Below are 19,571 nucleotides of genomic sequence, written 5' to 3' on the forward strand. Positions count from 1 at the left end.
ATTGCATCATGTGGAATATGAACTATTGCTTGGTGTATCCACGACTAGAAACCGACCAGAAATCGAGTGCACGGACTCCACTCGCGTTAGATACGTGGTCACGAAAGAGCCCAAAAAGTACAAGATAAAACGGAACGGAGCACTTCATATATCTGCGTGATCAGACTTTTCCCAGATATTACGTAAATGCATGATTTACAAAATTTACAAGGTGTTTCAAAACAACACCGACAACGTCTGGGAATGATTCCTGACACCAAAATAAGACAAAAAGTATAGACCAACTTGGGTGCAGAATTCCATCATTTTGGAGTTATAGGCTGCCGAAAACATGAGAAAACGAAACTTTAGAAGTTCATAGCTCCCATGCTATGGGACCTACCGTAGTCGGGTCAAGACTTCATTTAGGAACTAGTATGTGCCCTATCCAAACATCCATGTTTCACAATTTTGCGGCACTTCTGCAACAGTTTTTATAGAGACAGTTGGTGAGTACTTCAAATGATATACCCGTAGCCAAACTCTCGCTTCCTTCCTTCCATTTCCTCGGACAGTGTGATCGCCGAGGGACGTTATCCCTCATATGTAACAGGCTAACATGGCTATAGACGCTCAAAGCTCTGAAATCTCATTCCTAATCCTCATCTCTAAATTTACCTCACATGGGGCTGGTGGTGTGGCTCTATATTTCAACTGCCTTGGGGATGAGTTAGCGTGGTGGAGAACTGCTTGTACAGTGAGAGTTGTTACTGTAAATAGTCTGTATACCCCAGCTGCACAGAATTCAATGTGGTTGTGGTTCGGAGCCAATGTTAATAGTACGTCTCGTCCTTCGTAATCACGATTTTGCATAAGGACGCGAAATACAGAAACTCAAAATCACCTATTGCTTCTAAACTGATTCAGTGGCTCGTTCCTCAAAACATCCCTTCCAGTTCTGGGTGCGGCTTGATTAAAACGTGTGGTCCTTGTATTAATTACTATCAGTATTTTAAATATATTTTTAGCTCTCATAAATTTCAGTCAAGTTACTTAAAAAAGATCTCATAAAATTTCAATGGCGCTCAGTGGGTTATAATCCATTTATCCCGTGCTACAAACTACAAACTTAAATATTCGATAAAACCATGGCAGTATTCGCTACCTATGCGTATTGCTCCTACTGTATTCTTGGCATAGATCGCGATAGTATTGCTACAAAAGATTTTTAAGAGCTAGTGCCGCGTCCCTGTTGAGACATGACACTAAGTTTTTGTGGCATCTCAGTAATGGAAATGTAATTCGGGCAATGTGCTCACCAGTTCGTTTCAGTAACAGGTTTATTTCCCCGCGTTTCACCCATTTAATCATAGTCACTGTTACTGGTATCTTTGGAATAAATCCCTGGCGGCTCTTGAGGAAAGTCCCATCGGTAAGACGTACAATTTTATCACTACAAGCTAAGGGAAGAAAAATTATTTAACGACTTAATCATTCTTGTTTCGTCACTACAGTAATAGTAGGATGAAATAAGGTTAAAGGAGGTGGGTAAAGATCTGCCTTTTCCCGCCTATGATAGTCATGAAAACAAAAGTGTCGATAAAGGCCAGTAAACAGGATATTTCAAGAAGAATGACCTGATTTTACATGTCCATATGTATTGATAAAAACATACTACAAAAATTGAATAAATTGCAAAATATTCTCAAAATCTTCATGTTTTAGCAATGCTATTACAAATGCTCCGTGTCCACCAGTAGCAGCATGAACAGCATCTAGACGATAGCTAAATTCGTCATAAACTTACGTCAGCGAGGCCGATCTGAACTTTTACCTTTGCACAGGCATCCTGTCTCTTCAAATTGGCGATACCAACAACGAATGTTTTTGGGTGCAGGCGGATCTGTGTCAAAGTGCTGACGAACAACACACTGGACCGAAATCACAGACTCAGTCTTTGCAAACTGCAGCACACAAAATGCCTTCTGTTGAGTGGACGCCATCTTCCTTCTGACTGACTGCAAACTGAGAAGACGCATTGACTGACATCTAACGGCGATTTTCTGAAACTAAGCCAACGCCCATTCAAACAACACTCATTTCCTTGCCGGCACGTCCCATGTTCTGTAATTATTACCGTCCAAAATGAGGTCATTCTTTTTGAAACATGGTGTATTGTATGGGTGTGAAGTTCAAGCTTTAAACGTTATATTTACACAAGATGTATATGAAAAATATTGTAGCAAGTCACATTAAAAACCCCACAAACATAGCATAATTGTTGATATTCTGTCAGTTTAGACGTTTTTTCGAACTTGCAATAATAGTTTTAGTATGAGGCGCTTCATGAACTACACTATATGAACACTTGCTGATAAACTTATCAGGCCTTTTAAGGTGTGTTAGCGTCATACTAAAGGCCCTACTACTACAGGAAACATATGTTAGTCGAACTCTTTAGTATGGCACTGATCACGCGTCAGAACGACTCTGTATAAGGCACATCAACTCTAATCTTCATGAAGTGCCATACTAAAACTGTTATTGCCAATTGGAAAACACGTTTAAAGTGGCTGAATATCAACAACCATGCTTTGTTTCTACATTATTTTCGTATACACCTTACAGAGGTGTAAAATTTAATCCTTAAACTTCATATTGGCTTTTATAAGCACCAGGGTGGATTGATTTAAATCAGTCTGATTTAAATCACGATTTTAATCAAGATTTAAATCACTTGATTTTTTAAATAAAAATCGTTGATTTAAATCAAATTCCTAAATAAATTAATTTAAAGTGATAATAAGTAAAATCCCGTTTCTGTTCTGTTATTTCGATTATGGAAGATAATAATCATAATACAATGAGACTCAAATGTATGTACAGCTCAGTATGAAAACGAGTATCATGCAGAGGATGATTGGGGAAAATCCCGTTTTGAACGGGTAACGGGAGAATCCTGCTTTCTTCTATCTCTATTTGTTTGTTTCCAGATAATAGGGGCGTATTTAGAGGGGCCCGATCCCCTTTCCGAAACAAAAATAAATAAATAAATAAAACTTTAGGCGAAATTTATGTATTAAATACATAGAAGTTCTTCTTGATCGTAATACGGCAAATTTTGGATGCGTTAAAATATCGAATAATACTTTTGATAAAGTGGATTCTTTCAAATATCTAGGATCAATATTAACAGACGAAAACGATATTTACGAAGAAATTAAATGTCGACTAAAAGCAGGGAATTCGTGTTATTATTCAGTTCAAAATCTCTTGTCGTCACGAATTCTGTTTAGAATTGGAAGGTGAAAATATATATGCCTGTTGTTCTCAGGGTGTCTAGCAAGCAATCATAATCAAATTTTCTGACTTTCCCTGAGAAAATTATAATTTTCTCTGACTCTGTCATTCTTTTTTTCTTAGTAACTCATGAAAAGTAACTTATATTTAAATCATGAAAATGAAATCTTTCAGTTTTACGTCCCACCGTTATGCCGGTTAGGCTATTGGAGACGGTGATAATGAGTAATGAATGAAATGAAGAAAGTGGGAGGAAACGGGAGAACCCCGAGAAAACCCACGACCACGGCGTTTGCCCACCACAAAGTCCACACGGCGCAGCTGGGATCGAACCAGGAAACCCAAGCACCGGAGGTGAACGCTCTACCAGTGAGCCACCGCGCCCCCAACTTTAATTTAAAGTAAACTGTAAGTTTTCACCATTGTTTATATGCTTATACAATATTCTACAAACGTACAAACGAACCAATTCATTTACCTGTAATTTGACTATTTTAGTAGCATTCCTTCACCCTTCACAGCCTGGGAAAGGTTTTTCCCTAACACACAATGAAATTCCCTGACCCTGCAAATTCCCTGACTTTCCCTGACTGGTAGACACCCTGCTTCTGTATGGTTGCGAAACATGGTCGCTTACTATGAGGGAAGAACGTAGACTAAAAGTATTTGAGAACAAGATCCTGAGACGAATATTCAGATCCAAGAGGAGCGGGAATGGGAGAAACTTCACAACGAGGAACTACATATTTTATACGGTTTACCGAACGTTCTTAGGGTCATCAAGTTTAGGAGACTCAGGTGGGCAGGTCATGTAGCCAGGATGGAAGAAAATAGGAACACTTTCAAATTCTTAACTGGAAGACCAATCGGAAAACGATCATTAGGAAGATATAGGCGCAGATGGGATGACAATATTAAGATGAATCTCGCAGAAATAGGAATACAAAATAGAAACTGGATCCAGTTGGCTAAGGATAGAAGTCAGTGGAGAGTTTCCGTGAACGCGGCATTGAACCTCCGGGTTCCATAGGCCATAGAGTTAATTAGTTAATTTTGGGCGAAATTTATGTACTTTACATGTATTTCGTGCCTCTGGCTAGTTTCGATTTTTTAAAAATATACTCTTGCTAAATATCAGGAACTTTCGTGAAAAGAAAAGTGTCACGTTGGTAAACGTTGCTGTACGTTTTTTTCTTAATGCTTAAGAAATATTGTTTCGGATTGAAATAAGTTAGCGATTAATTCGAAATTAAACCAAAATACCTTCAGTTAAATGGCATAATTGTTATTTAATATTAATTCCTAATGTTTTTTCTCCAGTTCACGACTTGTATTATACGAGGAGAAAGAGTTGATTTAAATCAAAAAATCGATTTAAATAAAAAAAATCAACAAAAATGATTTTTATTTAAAAAATCATGATTTTTTTCCACCCTGATAAGCACTTACTTTTTCATGAATATCATAGACGAAAAAAGCCTATATTTACCCACCTTCTTTCTGTGTTAACGTCCCATGGCTTGTTCTTAGTCTAAAGGAGACAGATGATCAATGTACGTTAATGATTATGAAAGAATTAATGGAATGAGAAAGTGGGAGGAAGCAGAAAACTCGAGAAAATCCACGGACATTATGTTATATACCACAAACTAATATGGCTTGAATCGAACTTGGAACCCCTCGCACTAGTACTCTATCACTAAGCCACCGTGCTATCAATAATAATAATAGTGTGGAAATACATAGTAATATAATCAAAAAGTAATAATAGTAAGCCAGCTTACCAATCATGTAGGCTTACTAGACGTCCTCTTTTTCGGGCCCTAAAAAGGGTTCTGATGGGTTTTTAGTAAAATGAGGAAATGTCCTCTCCTCATTGTAGAGAACTGCATGGGCCGAATTTTTCGGCCCGAGCCCAATCCAGCCCGAACGTACCTAGGCCCGACCCAGCCCGGGCCCGAAAAGTTTTGGAGATTTTCGGCCCGAGCCCGGCCCGGTCCGATAAGTTTTTCAAAATTCTTGGCCCAAGCCCGGCCCGGGCCGGATAAATTTTAAAAGTTTTTGGCCCGACCCCGGCCCGATGAGTTTTTTTAAAAAAATTAGCTCGAGCCCGACTCTTTCTCAAAATTTAGTACTAAATTTGACCTAACCCTCAGAAACATTTTCTAAACTCTGGTTCACAACCTGACGCTTGCCTCCCGAATGGTACCATTGCCTCCTAGAACTTCCCCTGTCATCGAGAGAACAAAAACTCCATTCCCTGTAACAAAAATCTAACTTGATTGATTTTTAGCATAAAGTGAAGATGGCAATATTGTTTAGCGACAGGCAAAACATTCCCACCCTTTCTTTTTATATTTTGAGTTCAGTGAAGGTCAAGGTCAGAGCTCAATTTACCGCATAATGCCTGCAATCCTCTATAGTGAAAGTGGAGCCGCTAAGCAACACAAACTAAATAGCTATTGCATTCTTTGTAACATTTCTCACGGACACACTTCTTCAACGTTTGGCTTTATTCCAATTATCGTTTAACAAAAGTCAATGATTACTAAAGAATTGCAATTGATCGGCCCCAGCCCGGCCCGACCTGAAGAGAAATCAGTGTCGGCCAGTCCAAGCCCGGCCCGCCCAAGCCCGGCCCGTGCAGGTCTCTACTAGTGCTGTCGAAATCGGTTTTTGAAAAAACCGAAAACCGGTTTTTGAAAAAAGTGAAATTTCATAAAACCGAAATGTCGGTTTTGAAAATCGGTTTTGCGGTTTCGGTTTTGAAAACCGCATTTGCGGTTTCGGTTTTGAAAACCGCTTTTTCGGTTTCGGTTTTGAAAACCGCTTTTTCGGTTTCGGTTTTGAAAACCGCTTTTGCGGTTTCGGTTTTGAAAACCGCATTTGCGGTTTCGGTTTTGAAAACCGCATTTGCGGTTTCGGTTTTGAAAACCGCTTTTTCAGTTTCGGTTTTGAAAACCGCTTTTGCGGTTTCGGTTTTGAAAACCGCATTTGCGGTTTCGGTTTTGAAAACCGCTTTTTCGGTTTCGGTTTTGAAAACCGCTTTTGCGGTTTCGGTTTTGAAAACCGCTTTTTCGGTTTCGGTTTTGAAAACCGCTTTTGCGGTTTCGGTTTTGAAAACCGCTTTTGCGGTTTCGGTTTCCAAAACCGCTTTTGCGGTTTCGGTTTCCAAAACCGCAAATGTCACAAAAATTCGACAGCACTAATAACAAGTAACGACGAGAAAACAGCAAAGAATCTTTCCCCACTCCGGCAGTCACAGTTGCCAGATGGAGGGAAATTTCCCTCGGCGTAGGGAAAAAATGATCAAAATTTGCAGAAGGAAAAGAAGGTATTTTTTCTTAAAATGTTTTAAAGTGTAGGAAAATTCTTGGTGAATATACTTTTACAATTGGCAGAATAAAGAAAATAAGTTGCAATTTCTCAAAGAGGCACGGCTATCGTTATTGGGAAGTAAAAAGATACAGAGTAAAATATGATCGGTGTTTCCTCCACGTATAAACTACTGCAGGTGTCTGGGACTTGCGATAAGAAGCCAGTCAACACATGCAAAACCACAACATTCACATTTATCGGAGTGGCAACAAATCAACAATAAAATTGTGTATTGAGATAGAGATTTTCTTTCTTTCTTTTTTATTAAGAAAGGGAGGTGGTGCCTTTTTGTTAACAAAAGAAAGAGTGGCAGTACTATTTTTAAAAACAAGGGGAAAGAGTAATAATAATAATATAAAAGATGTCAGTCTAAGTGGATGATATTTCAAATTGAATTTCATGAGTTGCATGTGTACTGATCTTAAATAGGGATATACCTTATTTTTATTGAGCTTAGTGTTGGCTTATTACCCTATTTTAGCGGGTACCACCCGATTTTCAGGTTCTATATTCGTCCCCCGCTTAAACATATCTTAATCACTAAAAACCACCTGCTTTTTGGGATTGGAGAAAAATCTACAGGACTTAGTTAATAAAGTGTTTGTATGGTATATTCAACGTAAACCGGTACACCTCTGACAATCGCGATTGAGTTAAATTTGCACTCGCGCTCAGGCTCAGGCTCTGGGCTATCTGAGCAGTGCGCGTGTGCAGAATCATTTGCTAATAAGAGATCTGCTCTAATGCACAATGGTTTTCTTTGTGTAGTTCATGTGCTTTTAATGTAATGTATTGGAGGTTCTATACGAATGAATATTCGTTTGTAGATGTAACAAAATACTTGAAATATTCATCCCTTCACAAGCTACAAAGAATACCGAACGACAATTTCAAGTGTAACTTTAAAGACTCTTATAGAAGCGAATTTACGTTTCTTAACCAGGGCAGAACTCAGTTTGAAGCAACATATTATGTCCTGTGAGATATATAAAGGTAACCAAGAAAGTTCTGTCGCTTTTTGTGAAGGTCTGTGTTCAATTGACCCTCCAGCTAGAATGAACCGGGACACCATCCTACGCTTTGGATGGGAAACACTATTGCATCCGCCAGACTGTCCGGACATTGTACCGTCCTGTTATCACCTGTTCCTTTCCTTGGACACTTACTTTAGAGGACTCCAGTTCAACTCCGTAGTAGAGGTGCTAAATGCACTTGATACCTTCTTCGCTTCACGGCAAACCAAGTTCTACCGCGAAGGAATCCATGCGCATCCCGAACGTTGGCAGAAGGTCATTGATACTGATGGGTACTATTTTTGATCTTCCAGGTACGTCTTAGGTGACATATCGATGCTCTAAGTGATAGTTCAAAAAGCGACAGAACTTTCTTCGTTACTTGTATACATATTTCATAAAACTACTGTATAAGTTCTAGTATCTCGAGTTCGGGAAGTCGGAATGTCAAAATTCGTTCAGATTCGAGTTCCTCGTGGTTTAGTTTACAAAATATATAAAAATCAGTTGGGGTCTAGTTTGCTTCCGTGTTCACTTTATGTTCGAATATCTCCAGTTCCGAAATTCGGAATGTCAAAATTCCTTCAGATACGTGTTCCTTGTGGTCTACTTTACAAACTATATAAAAATCCGGTGGGGTCCAGTTTGCTTCCATGGTCAATTTATGTTCGAATATCTCGAGTTCCGACATTCGAAATGCCAAAATTCCTTCAGATTCGTGTTCCTTGTGATCTAATTTACAGCATATATGAAAATCAGGTGGGGTCCAGTTTGCTTCCCTGCAGCCGAAAAGTACATTGGAAGTGTCATCAAAGAAATAACTTTAAAAAAAATGGTACTAAGGATCGCAGGTCAGTATTTGTAACACAGAAGTTAACATCAATACTTACGGTTTAGAACCCCTCACTTTTCTGATTTTAAAATATGGTAACACTAATTTAGCTGTGATTTGTACAACCATCGAACTATCCCTTTCGCACTGTGCTGCACATATTACCATAATAGCCTTAGAGCAAATAAAAAAAAGTTAAAACACACATATAAATCAATACATTTGTCTCGATCGATAGATGCTTTCACAATTGTTAAAAGGTGTAATTAAAAACAACAAACATTGTTTCTGCTTTGAAAAGGACAATCCCTTATAAAACCGCAAACACGGTTTCGGGCGGTTTTCACTTTCGAAAAGAGTTTTGCGGTTTCAGTTTCGAAAACCGCATTTGCGGTTTCGGTTTTGAAAACAGCCATTTGCGGTTTCGGTTTTGAAAACCGCATTTGCGGTTTCGGTTTTGAAAACCGCATTTGCGGTTTCGGTTTTGAAAACCGCTTTTTCGGTTTCGGTTTTGAAAACCGCTTTTGCGGTTTCGGTTTTGAAAACCGCTTTTGCGGTTTCGGTTTTGAAAACCGCATTTGCGGTTTCGGTTTTGAAAACCGCATTTGCGGTTTCGGTTTTGAAAACCGCTTTTTCGGTTTCGGTTTTGAAAACCGCTTTTGCGGTTTCGGTTTTGAAAACCGCATTTGCGGTTTTCGGTTTTCAGAAAACCGGTTTTCTCAAAAACCGAAAACCGCAAATGTCACAAAAATTCAACAGCACTAGTCTCTACCTCATTGTGGGAGGCTACGGACAATTGCTTCACTTCAGGATTCATAATGTGTATTCTGTAATCGGTATTGTAAAATTTTACTTGTATAAATTACATTTTTTTTCTTATGCCGTTAAGAGATGGAAAAATCTTCTTTTTAATATATCAGATAATAACCCTATAATCACAGAACTAGTTGTTAAATGATTTAAATGGCACCAGTGGTTAGAACATAAATATTTTCATATGTAAATTCATTATGGGAAGTAATAAATAACTACAGAAGTTATAATCTACTATGTGTGATGTTTTTTGCTTGTTTTCCTGTTTACCGAAAAGGTAAGTTCAGGAAAATCTTCCATTCTAATACTTGAAAGCATAAGTTTAACAAGACTATCCATGGCTTTGGATTGAATATTGTAACAAAAGAAACACTGACCAAAGCTTCAGTTTAAAATACAGTGTGTGTTGAAGCTTTGGTCAGTGTTTCTTTTGTTACGTAAAGTTTAGTATTGAAAACAAGATTGCTTTTCAGCAATCAGTGGCCTGTTTGGAACAGATGTCTACCTCAGACCCATACGTGCAAATTGCAGGTCTTTCGCATTAGTTAAAACCACGTGAACAGGGTTGGAAGTATTTTTGCTTTGTCGTGTGACTTGGGCGATAGCACTCTTCCTTTCACTTCTGTACGAAGATCTGTCTAAAATCTGATACGTCAATATTCATATAAAATTGATTTAAAATTTAATACGTGAGAGTGCACGCAAAAATGAAATTGTTAAATTTTAAAGGTACATTGAGAAGAATTGGTAGTTACAAACAACATATATTCTGGACCGTGTAATCTTTTTAGTTTCTCATACATCCTTCGAAATAAATATGATCAAGTTGTATACTTTGAAAATTCTTTTTATATTATAGTCAGTGGCATATTTAAGGGGGGGTTCCGGGCTTAAGACCCCCCGAAATCTTATGAAATACCTTGCAGAATTTTCACATTTCCAGGCTAAGCCCCACCCCCTCCCGAAAGTTAACAAAGCCACCCCGAAACAAAATCGTAAATACGTATATAGCAAACAAAAATTCTCAAAACTTTCTGTCTTGTTTTAGGAACAAAGGAAAACACCTGAGAGTCCACCTCCAGTATATGGTCAAAATGGTTTGCGTGCTATGGTGACGTCATTTGTCAATTATGACGAATATTTCCGAATTGTTTATCCGCTTATGTTACTAGAACTCTGGACTCGTGTTACAAAGGACTGGGAAGAACGTCAAATAGACTCCAAGTAAGTATTTAATACTTTTTTTCTTGATAGTATGAATTTTAATAATGTTATAAATTAATGTTTCTTACATAAGAAAATGTAAAATTTGCCCTGTTACTTACATTTTCTGTATCATTCAAGTGTATGGCCTCGTAACTGCGAGTTAAACTGTTATTTATATATTGTCTTTCTTATCTAATACGTTATGCTTCTTGTATAACTTTTCTGTTTATGTTATTAAATGCCTAATAATCTTATTATGCGTTTTGCGTATGAGTCTGTGAATTGCGTAAACTATCAGACCAATTTGACAAGTTTTGATAGTGTAAATAAATGCACGAAATAAGTAATCTCATTAGAATTTATTGAACTGTATTAAATTTAGAATTTATTGTTTCGACACCTTACCGGCAATGTTTCGCAAGTAATATTCTGATTAGAGTTCAGGGGGATTAACGCTTCTAATTTCTTACATAATCGCGTGAGAAACCAAAGAAAGATCATACTCATAAAAGGCAAACATCTCACAAGTAAATGTTCTCACTCAACAATCGGCGATCTAGACACGGTATATATATATATATAATATGTATGTACTACAACATATTGTGGTGCACTCAGTATCCGCTAGGCGACTAATACGATCATGTCGGCGTATAGTGCTTTCAGCTATGCGTTGTGCAACATCAGGTCGAACTTCCTTGAGACAGTACTTGATACATGTGATAAGTTGGTCTGTGTTATATGCTTTCCAGTTGTTAGCGTAAACTCTGTCTTTTATTATAGCCTAAAAATTTTGCTTCAGAGACGTTGACAGGGTTGTCTTCTCTCTCTACGATGGTCATCTTTCGATGGCGCAAATGTGCAATCACGATCTTTGCATAAAATGACATAGCCAAATACGGTCAAAATACATAATTGTCATTCAAATGGCACTTTTGTATATAAGGAATTAATCTAATTTGAATACAGTCTTTAAGTACCTGTGGGCATTAATACCAAAGCCAGATTAGAAAATCAGTGCACATGATATTCTTTTTGGACTAATACTAACCCAAATCAACACCTTTGCTCAAACTTCACTTTAGTTTGATGCTTTTTATCGTTTAGAGTCACTGGAAGAAAAGCCAGCGTTACTTGATATTTTCGAGTTGCTGAGAGTAAACTAAGACTTGTTATCCACTTTAAACACACACTTGGAGAATTTCGTGAAAAAAATGAAACATTTAATTTTTGCAGCTGCTACGTGCTGTTCTATACGTTTTTGAATATTTTTTTTATTTTCGTCCAAAATTTGATGTTTGTCTCGACATAAATCGTCTTCTGCGTAGAAATCTTCGATACAACAAACTTCCTGACCGCCAGACGTATGTAAATTGAAGCACTGTTCTCAAATTGCACTCTTAATGCACATAAACATCAATTGTTTAATTTGACCGTTTTTCTGCCTGAACCTACTCTTCGCTCTGCTGACATACTATCCTCAAAACGTCGAAGAATGTTATGGATAGTCCCTTTTAGGCATTTTCGCGTCCATTAAAATATCACATAGTAATTGGTCACGCATACGAAAAAACAAGCACCTGTGCAGCATTATTGTACATGCGCCTGGAAATGGAACACGTAAAATCGCTTGTACATTGCCAGTGAAAACTCATGTGACGTGTCTGTACAGACATTGAGAACTTGATATACAAGAGTAAAACACATGCAAGATGCCTGTACGTGCATTGTTTGGTACATGTTCATAGGGAGGCACAGTGCGTATACAAATGAGCACCATGTGCTTTACAGGCGTGAAGCACAACTACGAAGCCTGTACATGCATTGTTCGGTACATGTTCAAATGAAATAACAATGTATGTACATATTAAAAACATGTGGTTTCAGGCGTAAAGGAAAATACCAAGTCTGTACGTGCATTGCACAGTACATGTACAGGTAAGAAACCTGTGGTTTTAAGGCGTGTAGCACTATGCACAAGTTGTGTACATGCATTGTTCGGTACATGTTCTGAGTACTACAAGCTTATCTGTTTAGTGGATAAGTTACAGGTCAGTCCTTACCTATCTAATGGATAGCTTATGAGTGAATCCAACCGAACCATGGACTGGTTTCCAAGTAGCAGATATGAGTAATGCCGTATCACTGTATCACCACTTCGTCAAAGAAATGTAGAAGAGCACAGGAAGAGATGGGAGGCATGTCACAAGTCAATTATATTTGTCTTTTAATTTCTGTTAGTATTGTGGGAGGTAATCATAAGGCGCCTCAGAGATTGCTTTTCGCCTCGGCATGTGTTGTCACTATTGTTAGTAGCCGGTATTCTTCCCACCTACAAACCACCCAACACAGATTTACGGAAAAAAAGACCCTCGCTGGCGCAAAGACCCTACTTGTAGAGCACATAATACTGAGTTAATTGATAGCTCGGGTTCGTCTACATGTAGTTATGTAGTTTTCCAGATATAAGGCCTAAAAGAAATTTTTTGATTGAAAGAAATGCATTGGATCTGTTGATAAAACAATTTTTAAAAAAGAAGTCGTCGTCTTCTCTTCTCCCTTTCACTTTTACGTCATATGAGTGAATCGACCTAGATTCAACTTTGATATGCTCTTAACTTATTAAATTCTGTGCGAAATTAGGAACATGTATCCAAAGTTGTTAATCCCATCAGTATTAACAACTTTGTTAGTATTTCACCAAGGGAATTTAATTACTATTTTTTTCTTAGTCTCGTTGTCTTCTACGTTTTGGTGTCAAAGTATTACAAAAAGCTGCTCTCCCGGCGTATCTGTCAACTGCGATCTTTTTAATCCCATCTCATTCCTCGCTTCTCTAATACTTATTTCACGATTGTATTCTATGATTATATTGGTCTTTTTCCTTGGAAACATGCCTCTCGTTCTCCCTACAATAGTCTTGTATCTTTCATTGTGCATAAATATCCAAAATATTTAAGTTGGTTTGCTTCGACTCTTAGTAGCTCGATGTTTAAGGACTTCTGTATAGTTTGGTTTCTTATCCTATCTCATCTAGTTTTCCCTATTGTTCTTCATTTTATATATAAATACTAGCTGAATCTGCGCTCTCTACACTGCGCATCATTCACATATGAGCATGAATCTCCTTGCCATTTCTCACATTTGTACATGTCCCTTTACAGACACAAGTGAAAGACATCTTGATTTTTAAAAAAAAAAATCGGCAAGGGGAACCATGAAGGGAGATTTTCTCGATAATGTGTTCAATATCTCGCACCATTTGCAAGATTGAGCCTACTTCCGGTTGCAGTTTGTATTTCATGTATGATCAGTGTTTTCTTTCTTCTTGCATGCAGTATGTAATGAGCAAATACATTACATACACAATTAATTATAATGTCATGTTATAATGTGATATATGTTGTTGGTTGGGCAAAACACTCCAAACAATAAACATTCATCTTAGCCTTGGAGAATAGTTATCGCTCGTTTATCATTACCATTTGATCATGAAACAAACGCCTGAAAGATATACAACCCCTGTGTACAACTATGTTCTGTTGGAATGTATCTCATAAAGTGTGATGCTATCTACCTATTAAAATGCTACAACAGCAATAAAACCGCCTGAGCTCCAACCTCTATCGTTTGATTTCAAACGTTTGATTTACGGTTATTTCTGATTTCATGTTAACAAAGACAAATATTTTAAAGAATGTGTACCTTAAATAAATTATTTAAATACAGATCTTTTTTATAAAGTTTATTTTTTAAAATTATTGTTCAAAGCCTTTGTATTTTAATAAGCCTTCTCCAAATCAATGCAAATGATTTGTGCAGCCATCTTTGGAGTTCTTTTAAACTATACGTTTCAGGACGTTTATATGTTTGTGGCCAATCCTTTCGACAATATCTCGGAAACTATAGGCTCTAGAAAGATGACGTTTCCACTGATCGATTGCAAATTTTGCGTAGATTGGCCAGTTCTAATTGAATATTTGCAAAACATGTCCATTATTTCTTTATTACATTTTTACCGGTACACTGGAAGTGTTGAAATTAAAAAAAAAAAATAAAGCATCAAATCCTACGCATTATACATTCCAACACCACATAATTGTATGTAGGGATTGTATATCTCTCAGGCGTTTGTTTCATAGCCAAATTATAAAAAAACAAAACAAAGGATAACCATTTCTCCAGTGTAAGTTGAATCTTGATTTTTGGAGTGTTTTGCCCAATAAACACCAGATATCACTGACATTATAATTAATTGCGTAATGTATTTGCTTATTACGTACTGCCACTTGTGCAAATTCCAGGGGGATTAGATAACATGTCCCCTCCAATCTTGGAACTGGGGGAACTATCCCCCTAATAATCCGATTTGAAATGTGTTTCTTGGGGAGAAATATGATTATTTTTGTCCGATTGCCACAAAGTAAAGTGAGATGAAACTGTCCCCCTCCCAGAATTAGCCTCAAATCTGCCCGCCTCCCAATGTTGAAGCCAACTCTGCTCCCCTGATCCTCCACAGCATTATTTTTCAACTTCATAAGTACTTTGAACATCGCTTTAAAAGTATATATGGGAAGGGTCTTACTCGTCCCCGTCAATGTTGACAGATTTGCGGCGCTGCATACTGCATGCAAGAAAAAAGAGAACAAATCATATATGAATTAAGAACTCCAACCGGAAGTAGGCTCAAATCCTGCAAACGGTGCGAGATATTAAAAAATTATCGAAAAAATCTCCCCTTTACGGTATCTCCTGTCGATTTTTATCAAGACGTCTTTCACAGATGTTGTGAGGTATAGCAAGGAGATTCATGCTCATGTGTGAATGATGCGCTGTGTAGAGAGCTCAGGTTCAGCTAGTATCTATCTATTTAAATGATACAATAGCAACGAAAGCGCCTGAGCTCCAACCTATAACCTTTGATCTCAAACCTTTGATTTACGGTTATTTGTGATTTCACGTTTAACAAAAACAAATATTTAAACTATGTGTACTTTAAATAAATTATTTAAGTAGATCTTTTTCATATAAAGTTTATTTTTTCAAATTATTCTTCAGTCTTGTATTTTAATAAGCCTTCTCCAAATCAATGCAAATAATTTGTGCAGCCATCTTTGGAGTTCTTTTAAACTATATGTTTGTGGGCGTTTATATGTTTGTGGCCAATCCTTTCGACAATGAGATCTCGGAAACTACAGGCTCTAGAAAGATGACATTTTCACTGATCGAGTGCAAATTTTATGTAGATTGTCCAGTTCAAATTGAATATTTAAAAATCATGGCTATTATTTCTTTATTACATTTTTACGGGTACACTGGAAGTGTTGAAATTATTTAAAAAAAAAAAAAACTAAAGCATCATATCTTACGCATTATACATTCCAACACTATATAGTTGTATATTGGGGTTGTATATGTCTCAGGCGTTTGTTTCATGGCCAAATGATAATGAAAAACGAAGGATAACCACTTCTCCACTCAAAGTTGAATCTTTATTGTTTAGAATGTTTTGCCCAAAGACACCATATATCACTGACATTATAATTAATTGTGTGTGTAATGTATTTGCTTATTACATACTGCATGCAAGAAAAAAGAAAACACTGATCATACATGAATTAAAAACTCCAACTGGAAGTAGGCTCAAATCTTGCAAACGGCGCGAGATACTGAAAAAGTAATCGAAAAAATCTCCCCTTTATTGTATCTCCTGCCAATTTTTATCAAAATGTCTTTCACTTGTGTCTGTAAGGGTACATGTACGGATGTGAGAAATAACAAGGATATTCATGCTCGTATGTGAATGATACGCTGTGTAGAGAGCGCAGGTTCAGCTATCTCTCTATTAAAATGCTACAAAAGCTATTAAAAGGCCTGAACTCCAACCTCTAACTTTGAATTTCAAACCTTTGACGTCCGGTTATTTGTGATTTCACCTTTAACAAAGACAATATTTTAAAGTATGTGTACTTTAAATAAATCATTATTAAATACATCTTTATATATATATATAGATAGATAGATATATAGATATAGATAGATATATAGATATATATATATATATAAAGTTTATACTTTAAAGCTATTGGTCAAAGCCTTTGTATTTTAATAAGCCTTCTCCAAAATCAATGCAAATGAATTGTGCTGCCATTTTTGGAGTTCTTTTAACCCTAGAACGCCGAACATGGGTCGAAAATGACCCAGTGGTAATTTATGTGCACATTTCAGCCCGTAATATTTGTTGCACAGTAGTGGTTCTCCGTGACCTCTTCTATTGGTTTATTTATCACATAAAAATAATGTATTTAAATTTTTTGGTTTGCATTTATTTTTAACATTTTATTATATACATTTATATATGTAGTATACATATCATGGGTCATTTCTGACCCGTGGTATATTTTAGTAATAGACTAGTATTATAGATTAGTATTAATATATAATACTAATACTAATCTATATTAGTATTAGATTAGTCTTTTACTATAACAAATTAGTATTTGTTTTACTAAAATGTAATTATATTATTAGTGGTATTACTGCTATTAGTCTTGTACTTTGAATCAGATATTTTTAGAAATATATACTCTGAACAGACTAATATTTCGATGGCTCCTAGTTACAATTGCTTCTTGTGCGTTTTCTAAACTGTCTACAAAAAACTCGTGTACTAGAATACAATGATTTGTTTATATTTTATATGTTTCATTACCGTTTTACAATCGGCAATACTTCTCAAAATGTTCTATGAAGTACTTTCTTTTTTGTATTTAATATTCCTTTGTATGTAATTGTATGTAATTTCCTTGGCAACTATAAGCATTTCTGAACGTGAACTCGGGCAACTAAGCATCTCGATAATATGGACAAAATGGTCAATACCTACACTGTCAAACGACAAAGTCGTAGATGGCCAATATTCATTTGGTTCAATATGCTAGATGTTGCAGCTCTGAACGCCTGTACGTTGTTTACTGCACTACACCCAAACTACTACAAGAACTGACGTATCAGGGAAGATTATTTCTCACAGGCTTGCGTGACGAACTTGTCAAACTATACATCATAATCAGAAGGAACACACCTACACTCCAAAAACCTGTTTTGGTTGCTATGGAAAGGATTGAAGTCAATTGAGTTGGGAAAAACCAGTATAGGGACGAAAAGGAAGAGGTCCCAGAAATGTCCCACAAACAAAGAAAGTCATCTAAAGTTTGCATAAACTGTGAAAAGTGTGTGTGTGCTGAGCATTCAGTACCATTTGTTGTCTGTGAAGACTGCAACGACTAGTAAGTTGCCAGTAACGTCACAGAAAGACAGAGATTATGAGGTGCGAAAAGTGTGTGCGTAGTGAATATTCAGTTGCATTAGTTGTTTGTAAAGACTGCAAATATTGAATTAATGCCTTCAATGTAAATACTTTGAAACTGTTTTCAGAAAAAAAATATTTTTGGAGTTGTAAGTTGGTGGACCTAAGAACTTTGTACTGATAACTACCTTAGCTAACAATACTTACTGTTTCTCTGTAACTTGACACAATACTTGCTAATGTATAGTCAAAATAATACATTTTCATGTCGTAGTATATATTATAATAATAACTCCGTGAAAGAAAACAATAAAATGTATTATAAATAAAGAACTCAATAAAAAAAATTGAATTAATAATAAAATATGAATAAAATATCTTATATATACCAAATACACCTATACAATTGAAATTTAGTATGGGTAAAAAAAAAGACGATACAATTCCTGTCATGTGTTCTAGGGTTAAACTTTATGGTTGTGGGTGTTTATATGTTTGTGGCCAATCCTTTCGACAATGAGATCTCGGAAACTACAGGCTGTAGAAAGATGACGTTTTCACTGATCGATTGCAAATTTTGCATAGATTGTCCAGTTCTAATTGAATATTTTACGTTTTTACGGGTGCACTGGAAGTGTTAAAATTTAAAAAAAAAAAAAAAAAAAACTAAAGCACCATATTCTACGCGTTATACATTCCAACACCACATTGTTGTATATACTGGTTGAATAGGTCTCAGGCGTTTGTTTCGTAGCCAAATAATACTGAAAAAGGAAGGACAACCATTTTTCCAGTCTAACAGAAAGATTAATTTTTATTTTTGGAGTGTTTTGCCCAATAAACACCATATATAACTGACATTATAATTAATTATGTATGTAACGTATTTGCTTATTACATGCTGCATGCAAGAAGAAAGAAAACACTGGTCATACATGACTTAGAAACTCCAACCGGAAGTTGGCTTAAATGTTTCAAACGGTGAAAAATATTGAGAAAAATAATCGAAAAATCTCCCCTTTGTGATACTCCTTGCCGATTTATATATATATATATATATATATATATATATATATATATATATATATATATATATATATATGAATGAATGAAGACGTCTTTCACTTGTGTCTGTAAAGGGACATGTACAGATGTTATGAGGAATGAGGAGATTTATGTTCATATGCAAATGATGCGCTGTGTAGAGAGCGCAGGTTCAGCTAGTATATACTAAAACGCTAATTTTATATGTTTGTCTGCAATCCTTTCGATAATGAAATCTCGAAAACCACAAGTGCTAGAAACGTGCCGTTTTTCCATGGTCGATTCCAAATTTTGTGTAGATTGTCCAGTTCTCATTCAAATTTTCAAAAACCGCGTCGTAATTGTTCTATTCAACATTTTTAGGGGCCGTTTTGAATCCATAAGATTTACGTTGTTGCAAGCCGAAACTACGGTGTTAGGTAACCAGTAGAGAAGTTACGTATGGCGGATTGGCGGACATTGCAGGCGCTTTGCTTAAAGCTGAATGGCAAAACCTATTGCATGTTGGCAACTTCAAAGGCCTCAAGAGACGCAATGAGGCGTACTCGGATGGATATGGATTTATTAGAAAAAAATATTTCCACTTGATATCGTGTTACTTCTACAAATTTACTACAAACTCACTCCAACATCTATGCATAGCAATACATTTCCTTTGTGAGTCTCCTATCCTTTACTTGTGTGAGTAAGGAGATAT

At 36.4% G+C, this 19,571-nt stretch overlaps 1 protein-coding gene across 2 annotated transcripts in view; it reads left to right on the forward strand.

Moving 5' to 3' along the window:
* Setx (probable helicase senataxin) overlaps nt 1–19,571 on the forward strand; it is a 216,238-nt gene that overhangs the window by 91,669 nt on the left and 104,998 nt on the right. For both annotated transcript variants that reach the window (XM_081745377.1, XM_081745378.1), the window contains exon 6: nt 10,364–10,539. In XM_081745377.1, coding sequence (XP_081601503.1) covers nt 10,364–10,539 — 176 coding nt within the window. The remainder of the gene's footprint in view (nt 1–10,363; nt 10,540–19,571) is intronic.

The sequence above is a fragment of the Thermobia domestica genome, chromosome 18 (genome assembly GCF_964235325.1).
Source record: "Thermobia domestica chromosome 18, izTheDome1.hap1.1, whole genome shotgun sequence".
Lineage (NCBI taxonomy): Eukaryota > Metazoa > Arthropoda > Insecta > Zygentoma > Lepismatidae > Thermobia > Thermobia domestica.